The 12,807-nt window shown below is 43.7% G+C and overlaps 1 protein-coding gene across 4 annotated transcripts in view; it reads left to right on the top strand.

Annotated features, from left to right (window-relative positions):
- Window positions 1-12,807, top strand: part of LOC106585835 (SWI/SNF-related matrix-associated actin-dependent regulator of chromatin subfamily A containing DEAD/H box 1A) — a 28,315-nt gene that overhangs the window by 14,922 nt on the left and 586 nt on the right. For all 4 annotated transcript variants that reach the window (XM_014172506.2, XM_014172507.2, XM_045706663.1 and 1 more), the window contains 9 exons: window positions 7,213-7,348; window positions 8,047-8,178; window positions 10,121-10,216; window positions 10,496-10,613; window positions 11,066-11,181; window positions 11,364-11,552; window positions 11,739-11,857; window positions 12,081-12,263; window positions 12,571-12,680. In XM_014172506.2, coding sequence (XP_014027981.2) covers window positions 7,213-7,348; window positions 8,047-8,178; window positions 10,121-10,216; window positions 10,496-10,613; window positions 11,066-11,181; window positions 11,364-11,552; window positions 11,739-11,857; window positions 12,081-12,263; window positions 12,571-12,680 — 1,199 coding nt within the window. The remainder of the gene's footprint in view (window positions 1-7,212; window positions 7,349-8,046; window positions 8,179-10,120; window positions 10,217-10,495; window positions 10,614-11,065; window positions 11,182-11,363; window positions 11,553-11,738; window positions 11,858-12,080; window positions 12,264-12,570; window positions 12,681-12,807) is intronic.

A 12,807-nucleotide genomic window follows, 5' to 3' on the forward strand; every position in this document is an offset into this window, starting at 1 on the left:
TTAACTTAAGGTCTGTGTTTGGTTTAGGCTTACACCACCTTGCCAATTTTATAACTGTAGATATCCATAGGATATAACTCTGATCAATATAAGCGAAGATCATTTTTTTTGTAGAGTGGATTTATGAAGATATGTTGACAAACGTTACCTAGTGAGATTTACACGGGTATCAAAACGCCGAGGCGGTTTAAGCACAAAACACAGACCTTATTTGAAGTAGATCAAGACATTCTCTATGGAAGACATGAACGGTAAAATAATGAAGGAACCCCTTTCAAGTTCAGCCGCAAGTTATTACAGGAATTATGACGCGTCGACTATTTCTCTCTAAACCATATACCTTTGACTATTACGAGCCTGCTGCTGCCTACCACCGCTCAGTCAGACTGCTCTATCAAATATCAAATCATAGACTTAACTATAATATAATAAACCTTAGGTCATTAATATGGTCAAATCCGGAAACTATCATCTCGAAAACATTACTCTTTCAGTGACATACGGAACCGTTACGTATTTTATCTAACGGGTGGCATCCATAAGTCTAAATATTCCTGTTACATCGCACAACCTACAATGTTATTTCATAGTTCCGTAAAATTCTGGCAAATTAGTTCGCAACGAGCCAGATTCTGTATACCCTGATTCTGCGTGCAACGAACGCAAGAGAACTGACACAATTTTACCTGGTTAATATTGTCTGCTAACCTGGATTTCCTTTAGCTAAATATGCAGGTTTAAAAATATATACTTCTGTGTATTGATTTTAAGAAAGGCATTGATGTTTATGGTTAGGTACAGTCGTGCAACGATTGTGCTTTTTTTCACAATTGCGCTTTTGTTAAATCATCCCCCGTTTGACGAAGTCGGCTGTCTTTGTTAGGAAGAAATAGTCTTCACAGTTCGCAACGAGCCAGGCGGCCCAAACTGCTGCATATATCCTGACTCTGTTTGCAAGAGAAGTGACACATTTTCCCTAGTTAAAAGAAATTCATGTTAGCAGGCAATATTAACTAAATATGCAGGTTTAAAAATATATACTTGTGTATTGATTTTAAGACATTGATGTTTATGGTTAGGTACACGTCGGAGCAAAGACAGTCCTTTTTCGCGAATGCGCACCACATCTATTATATGCAAAGCAGGACAGGCTAGATAAACTAGTAATATCATCAACCATGTGTAACTAGTGATTATGATTGATTGTTTTTTTATAAGATAAGTTTAATGCTAGCTAGCAACTTACCTTGGCAACTTAAAGCAGGTGGTTAGAGCGTTGGGCTAGTTAACTTAAGGTTGCATCCCCAAGCTGACAAGGTAAAAATCTGTCGTTCTGCCCCTGAACAAGGCAGTTAACCCACCGTTCCTAGGCCGTCATTGAAAATAAGAATGTGTTCTTTAACTGACTTATCTAGTTAAATAAAGGTTTTTAAAAAAAAAAAAAAAATTTTTACATTAAAACCGGCCAATCGGTGGCCAAAAATACCGATTGTTATGAAAACTTGAAATCGGCCCTAATTAATCGGCCATTCCGATTAATCGGTCAACCTCTAATAGGTACACCTCCAATTGACTCAAATGATGTCAATTAGCCTATCAGAAGCTTCTAAAGCCATGACATCAAGGCACATTCAACTTAGTGTATGTAAACTTCTGACCCACTGGAATTGTGATAGTGAATTAATCTGTCTGTAAACAAATGTTGGAAAAATGACTTAGGACATCTACTTTGTGCATGACACAACTGACTTGCCAAAACTATAGTTTGTTAACAAGAAATTTGTGGAGTGGTTGAAAAACATTAAAACTTGACTCCAACCTAAGTGTATGTAAACTTCTGACTTCAACTGTACACACCATAGACTTAGATGACTCATCTTTGTGTCTGTCCGATTATGGCGTCTGTGAGATTATGGCGTCTGTGAATGTACGGATAATGCCAATGAGGCCATCTCCATTTTGAAGTAGTCCATTTTCTTCTACAACTTTTTATGAGCTGGTAAACAAACTGAAAGGGTGCACACTGCCACCTGGAGTATGTTGTTTGAACAGGTATAAAGCCAAGGTTGGCTATTTACTGCCACCTGCCGTTATGGAATGTTTGTGAACAAGTATAAATCATTGGCTTAGGACCTGGATGGAATTATGTGATCCTTCCTTAACCCATATGAAGTCCCACCCAGTTGATTACTTCAAAATGGTCAAAGTACTTAATGGCGCTGCCCATGCTTTCTTTAAATGGCTTTTGGGAACTAGAGTTGTCTAACAGACACATGCATGCCATGTTGTCAGAGAGGTTTCAGTCTGTCAGTGGAACCACAATAACCCTTAGTGCAGGGTTCCCCAACTGACGGACTGCGGGCAGAATTTTGCCTGCGGGTGGTTTTATTTGGCCTTCCAAGTTTTCTGAGCATAACATTTTTAATGTGTTTTATTATTTATTTTCAAACTGACCCAAGATCAGCACCAAGGCCAACTTTACTCTACACCCTTACAGCTGTGCAGGGGTGTACTGACCCAAGATCAACGTCTAGGGCAAGGGTGGGCAAACTTTGGCTCAAGGGCCACATTCAGCTTTTGAAACCAAGTGAAGGGACACATACTATATGTGTGACAAAACATATGAAGCCTATTGTTCACGTTGACACACAAGTAGTAGTGCTAAATGACGTAAATGTAAATGTAGTAGTGTACTGTAGGTGTTCATATGCTGCAGATTGCAGAACAACGATGTCACTGTACTATCTCTAACCACAATCAGACTCAGACACAAAAAGTGCAAACTTTTGAAATATGAAAAAAACATGTTTGTATCACTGGAAACAGCAGACATCTGATAAAGATCATCTCTGTTCCTGATGTACAATCTGAGTGACGCAAATAAGAGCAAAAAGGTAAAGAATTTGAGTTCATATTGAATGGCCTGTTTATGACAGCATATTATAGAACACTTCTCATTTCCCTTCCACCCTAAAAAAGAACATTGTAAAATCGCATACACAAAACAACATTTGGCTTCATGTTGATATGCAGTTGGTCTATAACTCTTTATATTAAAGCAGATTACTGAACAGTTGTCAAATCATCTCAGCCCAAATAAAGTACAATCTGAGCTATTGTAGTAATGTCAAATGAATGGGGACAAGGCCAGTATCCAAGTGCATTTCTGGATAATTCTCACTGCAATAACCATCACCATAATCATTTTAAAAAGACTGTGTTGAAAACGGGGAAAGAGAACCCTGGCCTATCCCACTCTTGGTGATTTCAGTCTTAATGTGAACAATGGGCCTGGTCAGCTCTCTTGGAAAGGGTGTTGAAGTCTGGTGTCATCTCTAAAGTAGATCCTCAGAACAGCTGACAAGTGGTTTGTTAAATTTGACCTGTGATGGGATTTGTTGTAGTGGCCCTGCTCATGCTTTAAATTACTGAGAGTTTGTTCACACACACGACCTGAATAAAAGCAGCATCCTCTGCGCATGCTTTTTCATGTTTGGAAACGGTTTCATTCAGTGAGCCATAAAACTGGTATTTTGTGGTTGTGTTGTACTTCTGCTTCAAAGCACTGTCACACTGGATGTCAATGAGCTCCAGTTGGGTGTCTGGTAGTGCTTTCTCATGAGACAACCTCCAGCTTAGTCTCAATCTTGCCAAATGTCTACTGTACAGTCGTGGCCAAACGTTTTGAATGACACACATTAATTTTCACAAAGTCTGCTGCCTCCGTTTGTATGATGGCAATTTGCATATACTCCAGAATGTTATGAAGAGTGATCAGATGAATTGCAATTAATTGCAAAGTCCCTCTTTTCCATGCAAATTATCTGAATCCCCCAAAAAAAACATTTCAACTGCATTTCAGCCCTGCCACAAAAGGACCAGCTGACATGTCAGTGATTCTCTCGTTAACACAGGTGTGAGTGTTGACGAGGACAAGGCTGGAGATCACTCTGTCATGCTGATTGAGTTCGAATAACAGACTGGAAGCTTCAAAAGGAGGGTGGTGCTTGGAATCATTGTTCTTCCTCTGTCAACCATGGTTACCTGCAAGGAAACACGTGCCGTCATTGCTTTGCACAAAAAGGGCTTCACAGGCTAGGATATTGCTGCGAGTAAGATTGCACCTAAATCAACCATTTATCGGATCATGAAGAACTTCAAGGAGAGCGGTTCAATTGTTGTGAAGAAGGCTTCAGGGCGCCCAAGAAAGTCCAGCAAGCGCCAGGACCGTCTCCTAAAGTTGATTCAGCTGCGGGATCAGGGCACCACCAGTACAGCGCTTGCTCAGGAATGACAGCAGGCAGGTGTGAGTGCATCTGCACGCACAGTGAGGTGAAGAATTTGAGGATGTCCTGGTGTCAAGAAGGGCAGCAAATAAGCCACTTCTCTCCAGGAAAAACATCAGGGATTGGACTGCCGAGGACTGGGGTAAAGTCAATTTCTCTGAATCCCCTTTCCGATTGTTTGGGGCATCCGGGAAAAAAGCTTGTCCAGAAAAGACAAGGTGAGCGCTACCATCAGTCCTGTGTCATGCCAACAGTAAAGCATCCTGAGACCATTCATGTGTGGGGTTGCTTCTCAGCCAAGGGAGTGGGCTCACTCACAATTTTGCCTAAGAACACAGCCATGAATAAAGAATGGTACAACACATCCTCCGAGAGTAACTTCTCCCAACCATCCAGGAACAGTTTGGTGACGAACAATGCTTTTCCAGCATGATGGAGCACCTTGCCATAAGGCAAAAGTGATAACTAAGTTGCTCGGAACAAAACATCGATATTTTGGGTCCATGACCAGGAAACTCCCCAGACCTTAATCCCATTGAGAACTTGTCAATCCTCAAGAGGCAGGTGGACAAACAAAAACCCACAAATTCTGACAAACTCCAAGCATTGATTATGCAAGAATGGGCTGTCATCAGTCAGGATGTGGCCCAGAAGTTAATTGACAGCATGCCAGGGCGGATTGCAGAGGTCTTGAAAAAGAAGGGTCAACACTGCAAATATTGACTCTTTGCATCAACTTCATGTAATTGTCAATAAAAGCATTTGACACTTATGAAATGCTCGTAATTATACGTCAGTATTCCATAGTAACATCTGACAAAAATATCTAAAGACACTGAAGCAGCAAACCTTGTGGAAATTAATATTTGTCTTTCTCAAAACTTTTGGCCACGACTATGTCTGTGCAGCACTGCGATGTGGGCACATTCAGTGCGGCTGGCGTCGGAAAATCGTCGAGCGACCGGCTGCTCATTTGTCTGGAGAACAACATAAGTTTGGTCTTGAATGCGTTCACGTTAGAATACAGTCCATGCACAAAAACACCATTCAGATGGTTCAGATGCCCCAATATGGCCAGACCGAAAGCAAAGTCGCCCAGCCAATCTGTCTTTCAACTCGTAGAAGTCGTCAGCTTTACCAACCGTATCAAGGAACATACCGATCTCCCCTCTCAGTTCCCACACATGGCGAAATAATACTTTCCCCATGCTTAGCCAGGTCCTGCTGCTCTGACGATGGGTAAGCCCCCTTGCCCGTAAAAAGTTGACAAGTTTCACAACCACTTTCCAGCTTTAACACACTATTTTACACAGGGCTTCCTGATGAATAATACAGTGAAGAAATATAAATTCCTCTGAGTTGGTGCTTTCTTCTCTTACTTTGTCTTGTAATCTTTTTACCAGTTAGATTTGGTGATCCGTCTGTTGTGACGTTTGCTCCATGGTTGATTCATTTTTTTTTAAGCAGGCAGACACCCTGTTAGCATGCTTGCTTGAAAAGTTACGATTGAGATTATGTTCCTTAAAAACGGCAACACTTTCTTGGCATATCAGACATACCGCCTTATGTCCAATATTAGTAAAGTATTTTGCTGTCCATTCTTCTTTAAACACACGACATTCAGAGTCCACTTTTCTCATTTTCGCAGAACTAATTTTTCACGTCAAAAGTCGCCAAGCAATGAAGTAGCTATGATGACTGAGCGCATTCTGAATCTGACTGTAGGCCCAAATACAGAGCGCTGCCAGGCTACAGCGCCATCTATTGGTGGTTTGTATATCATGGAATGAGTTATTTTAGGGCAAAAATCGTAATTTAAATATAATTTCTATTTAAATGTCTCACGGGACGGATTGAAGTGTCCGGCGGGCCGTACTTTGCTCTCTCTTCCCCCGGTCTAAGGCCAACGTCGCCCTACACCCTTAAAGCTGTGAAGGGGTGTTTTAATGGCCTAGGTGTCTGTGTGAACCAGAAAAGCACTTTGTTATGCATTAATGAATGATATTAGAGCTTTACGTCCTGTGGCTGTCCCAAGTGGCACCCTCTTCCCTTTTATAGTGCACATATTTTGACTAGAGCCCTATGAGCTGTGGTGAAAAGTAGTGCACTATAAAGGGAAGAGGGTGCTATTTGGGATGGTTCCAGTGTATGAGGTGGCCATATGGAAAATGAAGGCACCGAGTCCACCCTTGGTACGTCTTCTCCAATCTTGTTAGCTGACATTAAGCCGGCACACATGAGTCAATTCGATAGGTACCAGGAATTGACTGGAACTTAAAGGCCCTGGCATCTTGACTTTGCTTAGTGTGCGTGCTAGGGGTGTGAATGATTAAACGTTCATGTTTTGAGAAAATCGCTAACTGAAAGTTTAGGGTTTTTTTCTTCACAAAATGTAAATGATAAAATAACTGCTCCCGATCATCAAGAGCAAAAGTGAAATGCCTAACGCAACAATGCTGTACTGTTAGTAGGAGATATCCATCATCCAAATGATTTGCCGCAGATATAAAGTGCTCAGCATGCTATCGTTGTTAACAGTTGGGAAAATGGCAGAGAATGGCAAGCAACAGCTGTGAAGTTCAATATGGCAATACTTTGAGATGTTAAATGAGATGGTGGTGAAATGCTAACTTTGTGAGGTGGAGTTGAGGTACAGTAATGGTAGTGCAGGTTCCTAGCCATCTGAAAGCAACGCACCGTGACACCCAGACCGTTGCTGGCAGCAGCGCAGGCCCCCAACAGACATTAGGAGACAGCTTCACACGAAAGCTGACCGTATCTGACGGTAAATAGAACTTCATTGTCCCCCCCCAGTGGTCATACAGTGTGCGCTTGCATGCCTGTAGCCCTTCCACTTTGATGTAGGCCCTACATAGGGAATGAACGTTCAACTATAGATGCTGATGTCTGTCATTCCTCTCTGCAGGTACAACCTGGCCATCGGCAACGACAACGACCGCAGTCTCTTCCGCAAGCTCAGACTGAAGTACGCCGTGTTTGACGAGGGCCACATGCTGAAGAACATGAAGTCCCTCCGTTACCGTCACCTCATGGCCATCAACGTTAGTTTACCTAACACTTCCTGTCTCTGTCTGACGCTCTCACTTCCTGTCTGGATCTGTGTCCCCAGGCTGAGCACCGGTGGCTCCTAACTCCCTGTGTTTACATCTCCCTGACTACCTGTCTCTGTGTGTCCCCAGGCTGAGCACCGGTGGCTCCTAACTCCCTGTGTTTACATCTCCCTGACTACCTGTCTCTGTGTGTCCCCAGGCTGAGCACCGGTGGCTCCTAACTCCCTGTGTTTACATCTCCCTGACTACCTGTCTCTGTGTGTCCCCAGGCTGAGCACCGGTGGCTCCTAACTCCCTGTGTTTACATCTCCCTGACTACCTGTCTCTGTGTGTCCCCAGGCTGAGCACCGGTGGCTCCTAACTCCCTGTGTTTACATCTCCCTGACTACCTGTCTCTGTGTGTCCCCAGGCTGAGCACCGGTGGCTCCTAACTCCCTGTGTTTACATCTCCCTGACTACCTGTCTCTGTGTGTCCCCAGGCTGAGCACCGGTGGCTCCTAACTCCCTGTGTTTACATCTCCCTGACTACCTGTCTCTGTGTGTCCCCAGGCTGAGCACCGGTGGCTCCTAACTCCCTGTGTTTACATCTCCCTGACTACCTGTCTCTGTGTGTCCCCAGGCTGAGCACCGGTGGCTCCTAACTCCCTGTGTTTACATCTCCCTGACTACCTGTCTCTGTGTGTCCCCAGGCTGAGCACCGGTTGCTCCTGACTGGCACCCCTCTGCAGAACAACCTGCTGGAGCTGATGTCGCTGCTCAACTTCATCATGCCCTCCATGTTCTCCAGCAGCACCACGCAGATAGCCAAGATGTTCTCCATGGTAAGGTCAGGTTTAGGGTTGAAATATTTCGCTTTCCCCAAATTCCCAGGGTTGGAAGATTTGAAGACAGTCTGAACATTCTCGTAATCTGGAGGAAATAAGCAGGAAATCTAATATCCTCCAACCACGATTTATAGACAAACTGGGAGTTACCGGAATTTTGCAACACTAGTCAGGCTGGCAGAAGCTTGGATAGAGCGGATGGGGATCAAAACTGGGTTTCAAACCAAGCTTGTACCACACTCAGACCAGGGCCTGTCTTCGCAAAGCGTCTGAGTAGGAGTGCTGATCTAAGATCAGTTTTGCCTTTTAAATCGTAACAACTAACCCTTGATCAGTGCTCCTACTCGGAGACATTATCATGCCAGGACAAAAACCTGCCAACTTCAGCTTTTTACCACCTTATCTTTATCTGAAAGGTACTTTTTATTTCCGCCAACTGAGGTAATCATGATTGCGGTATTATGTTTAAAAGTCCCACCAACGCCTCAGTATAAAATGTCTCCATTCATCTTACTGGCTTTGGCCCTCATTAAATCATGAACATTCTTATCTGACATCAAACTCCTCAGTCACAATACATTTTAATGCATTTACTCTCTCCATATAAATTGAGGTATTTTGGTCCTTGAGCTGTTCATGCTTGTCACAGTAATGCTTTGCCTTTTAACCATTTAATATTTTGTTCTCGACTTTGACAGGTAAATATTTAAAGGCCCTTATATTTAGCTTAAAAATGATGGGTAATATGAATGCGATTTGTAGTTTATCGGTCTTCAGCCAAAATAGCTGGTGGGGACTTTGAAAAGAGAGAGCGATGGTGTGATCACATTGGCTGGTGATGATACATTTACTTCAGTATTACACCTAATATTTATCCAAGGAATAATGCACGATTATGCAAGCTGCTGCACTAGTCCTCTTCTCCTGGAGCCAGAAGCTATAGGTAACAGTATCTTGGACATTTATGTTGAGCATGTTTTACTACGATTATTCCTAGTTAACTGTCTGCTACTATTAAAAAAACAGTTAGCTTGCTGCAAAAACATCACAGCTATCAATGTGCATGATACTGTATCTAACAAAGCAGAGTGATGGTAGGAAACAAAGATGAAACATTGATGAAAAAAAACGACTTTTTCAAATGCTCCTACAGAGGTCATCCAGGTCAGATTTGCATGTTTTACATGATTTAGAAACCTTACAATTTGCTATTTCCAACGCACATACAAACTCTCAGGAAGAGGGCATGCGCTCTGTTTCAAAGTGGAGCGGCAGGTAGCCTAGTGGTTAGAGCGTTGAGACAGTAACCGAAAGGTTTCTAGATCGAGTCCCCGAGCTGACAAGGTAAAACTCTGTCGTTCTGACCCTGAGCAAGGCAATTAACCCACTGTTCCCCGGTAGGCCGTTATTGTAAATAAGAATTTGTTCTTAACTGCTTAAAAGTTAAATACATTTTTAAAAAGGCACCTTTTTTTTATGACAGGTTCCCATGACACTCAAGTTGATGGGAAAAATATTATATTTCATTATTCTTACTATAAAATATGTGTGTTGACTGATCAGCAGTACGTAAGTGTGTCGTAAATTTAGTTTGAACAAACTATTGACTTAATTTGGTGGTCATGTTTCCTGTAGACCAGGGTGTCCATGACTCGTTCCTTTTGTCTTATCGTTCTGAAGACCTGCCTAAACCAATTCAGAATGTGTATACAATGGATTTATTCAAATAGATGCACGCCCCTATTCCCACTCAGCATGCGGGGAGATATAAAAGGCTTAGAATGTGGGGGGGAAATCATCCCCTTTCACAGGTAACATACCAACGATGCTGTCTAAATTAGGTATTTGTGAATACGGACCTTGGTCCCACTCTTCATGTTTAGTCAGACTCGTACTGTAGAATGTGTTTTGATGGTGTTTATATTTTGATCTGTGGTAGAAATCCTATGAGGAGCAGAGTAGTTTCGAGAGGGACCGCATCTCCCAGGCTAAACTCATCATGAAACCTTTCATCCTCAGACGAGTCAAGAGTGAGGTAAGGACTCAGTGACTGGTTAAACTTAGAAATGTTGGATGGTTCACAATGTTACATTTTAAAGATATCTGTATGGGGCGGCAGGTAGCCTAGTGGTTAGAGCGTTGGGCCAGTAACCAAAAGGTTGCTGGATCGAATCCCCGAGCTGACAATGTCAAAATCTATTGTTCTGCCCCTGAACAAGGCATTTAACCGGTAGGCCGTCATTGTAAATAAGAATTTGTTCTTAACTGACTTGCCTAGTTAAATAAAGTTTAAATGTAAGTGTGCGTGTCTCAGGTTCTTAAGCTGCTGCCAGCGAAGGAGGAGAAGTTGTTATTCTGCCCAATGAGTGAGAAGCAGAAGCAGCTTTACCAGACCATGGTGGACAAGTTCAAGAAGTCTGCCATCGGAGAGAGTACGTACTGAACTGTAGGGGACTCTAGGATGAAGTTTCTCCTAAGTACAGATCTAGGATCAGTTCCCCTCCCTATTCCTAACTCCAACCATTAGTGGGGAAAATGTAAAATTGACACAAAGTCAGGATCTAGTGGCAGCTTCACCCTACTCTGCATGTTACAGCAGTGCCGTGACAAATTGGTGCCTCGTAACTAGCACAATGTGATAGCAGATGAGATAACGGATGAGATAACAACGCTTCGTGTGGTCGGTGTCTTACATCCTGTGTCCTCCGTTTAACTAAACTGTTTCTCTCACTCACTCACACACACGGGTACCGTTGTTGCCAAAGCAATGCAATTATAGTACAGTAAAGCAATTGAATAGATCAGTTACATTAATTTATACATTTAATTCTGTTCAATACATCTTTCACCTACCCACTCGCTCTCATTCTTTCCACGTGTGTAGAGAGAGAGCTGTGCAACGTGATGATGCAGCTGAGGAAGATGGCCAACCACCCTCTGCTCCACCGACAGTACTACACCACAGAGAGGCTGGAGGCCATGAGTCTCCTCATGCTCAAGGTTGTTGCTTCATTGGCCATTTTGTGTTTGTCTGTTCAGGTTTATTCAGTAAATAATAGATAAAAGTCCCTCTCCTACGTACCCCTGTTGTTACCACTCTTACCTGTTAAATCTGCTCTCTGTTTATATTCGTCTCCTGTTTCCTCTCTCTATAACTGTTCTTTATGCCCCCACCCCCCCAGGAGCCGACCCATTTTGATGCGGACCCAGTGCTGATCCAAGAGGACATGGCTGTGATGTCTGACTTTGAGCTCCACAGGCTGTGCCAGCTGTACTCGTCCCTGGACAAATACCAGCTGGACAAAGACCTTCTACTGGACTCTGGGAAGTTTCACCTGCTCCAGACACTACTTGCCACGCTCAAGACCAAGGTAATGAGAGGAAGAGGGGGAGGGAGGATAGAAGAGGGGGGACCATGCTTTAGCTCCGGGTGAAATGTCATGGTCTCTTCACATCACTGAATACAGTCCTGATCTGTGCCTTGCTGTGCTCTAATAACAATAATACATGAGATTTCTATAGCGTTTTTCAAAGACTTAAACATGCTGTCTCTGCAGGGAGACCGAGTAGTGCTCTTCAGTCAGTTCACCATGATGCTGGACATCGTAGAGGTTCTGCTCAAACACCTGGGCCACCGCTACATCAGACTGGACGGCTCCACGCCCATAGCAGACAGGTGAGCTTCAGTTGGGTTCAACTCCATGGCTTCCGTCCAACATTGTATGTAGTCTTTTGGCAGAGTGTGTAACTGGAGCCATGGTAATTCATCACATAAAGCTCCTAACTGGCAGTGGCCAATATTCAGAGACTGATGTTAGTGTTGTAGTAGTGTATGTAGCGCTGGTACAGGAAAAGCAGAAAGCCATTGTTCTCCCCGGGCCCACCTGTGTTTGGTGCAGGATCGTGCTGATTGACGACTACAACACGGACCCGGAAATCTTTGTGTTCCTGCTGTCGACGCGAGCCGGAGGCCTGGGTATCAACCTGACCTCGGCCAACGTGGTCATCATGCACGACATCGACTACAACCCTTACAACGACAAACAGGCTGAGGACCGTTGCCACAGACTAGGGCAGACCAGGTGAGAGACATGAGAACCAGGGGCCAGGGTCAGGTGAGACAGTTCCCCCCCTACTGACCCTAACCACATAATGCAGACGGAAGGAAGGAAGGAAGGAAGGAAGGAGAGGGCTGGGCTGCATTATTTGGTTTGGGTCAGTAGTGAGAGATGGCTTGCTTAGAGACAAGTCTCTAGAAGTAGTGACGATAAGAGTTGCCATGTGGTCACACAAAAAAACCTGGCAAGTTATGAGACAATACTACTGCTAAGGGAATGGACTCTTGTGATGAATGACTGGTGGTCAGTGTCTGTCCATGTCCTCCTACAGGACAGTCCAGGTGATGAAGCTGATCCAGGAGGACACCATAGAGGGCTGCATGCTGCAGCTGGGTCAGAAGAAACTCAAACTGGAGCAGGACATGACTGCTGCCGAGGAGGGTAAGGACCTAGCATACATACAGACGCCCGCGTGACTCTCACTCCCACATGCTCAACCCCGTGTCCATGGTCTCTTCTTTATGTAATAAATCAGTATCACATGTTGAGAAATGGAATCATCACTTAA

This window comes from Salmo salar, chromosome ssa24 (genome assembly GCF_905237065.1).
Source record: "Salmo salar chromosome ssa24, Ssal_v3.1, whole genome shotgun sequence".
NCBI lineage: Eukaryota > Metazoa > Chordata > Actinopteri > Salmoniformes > Salmonidae > Salmo > Salmo salar.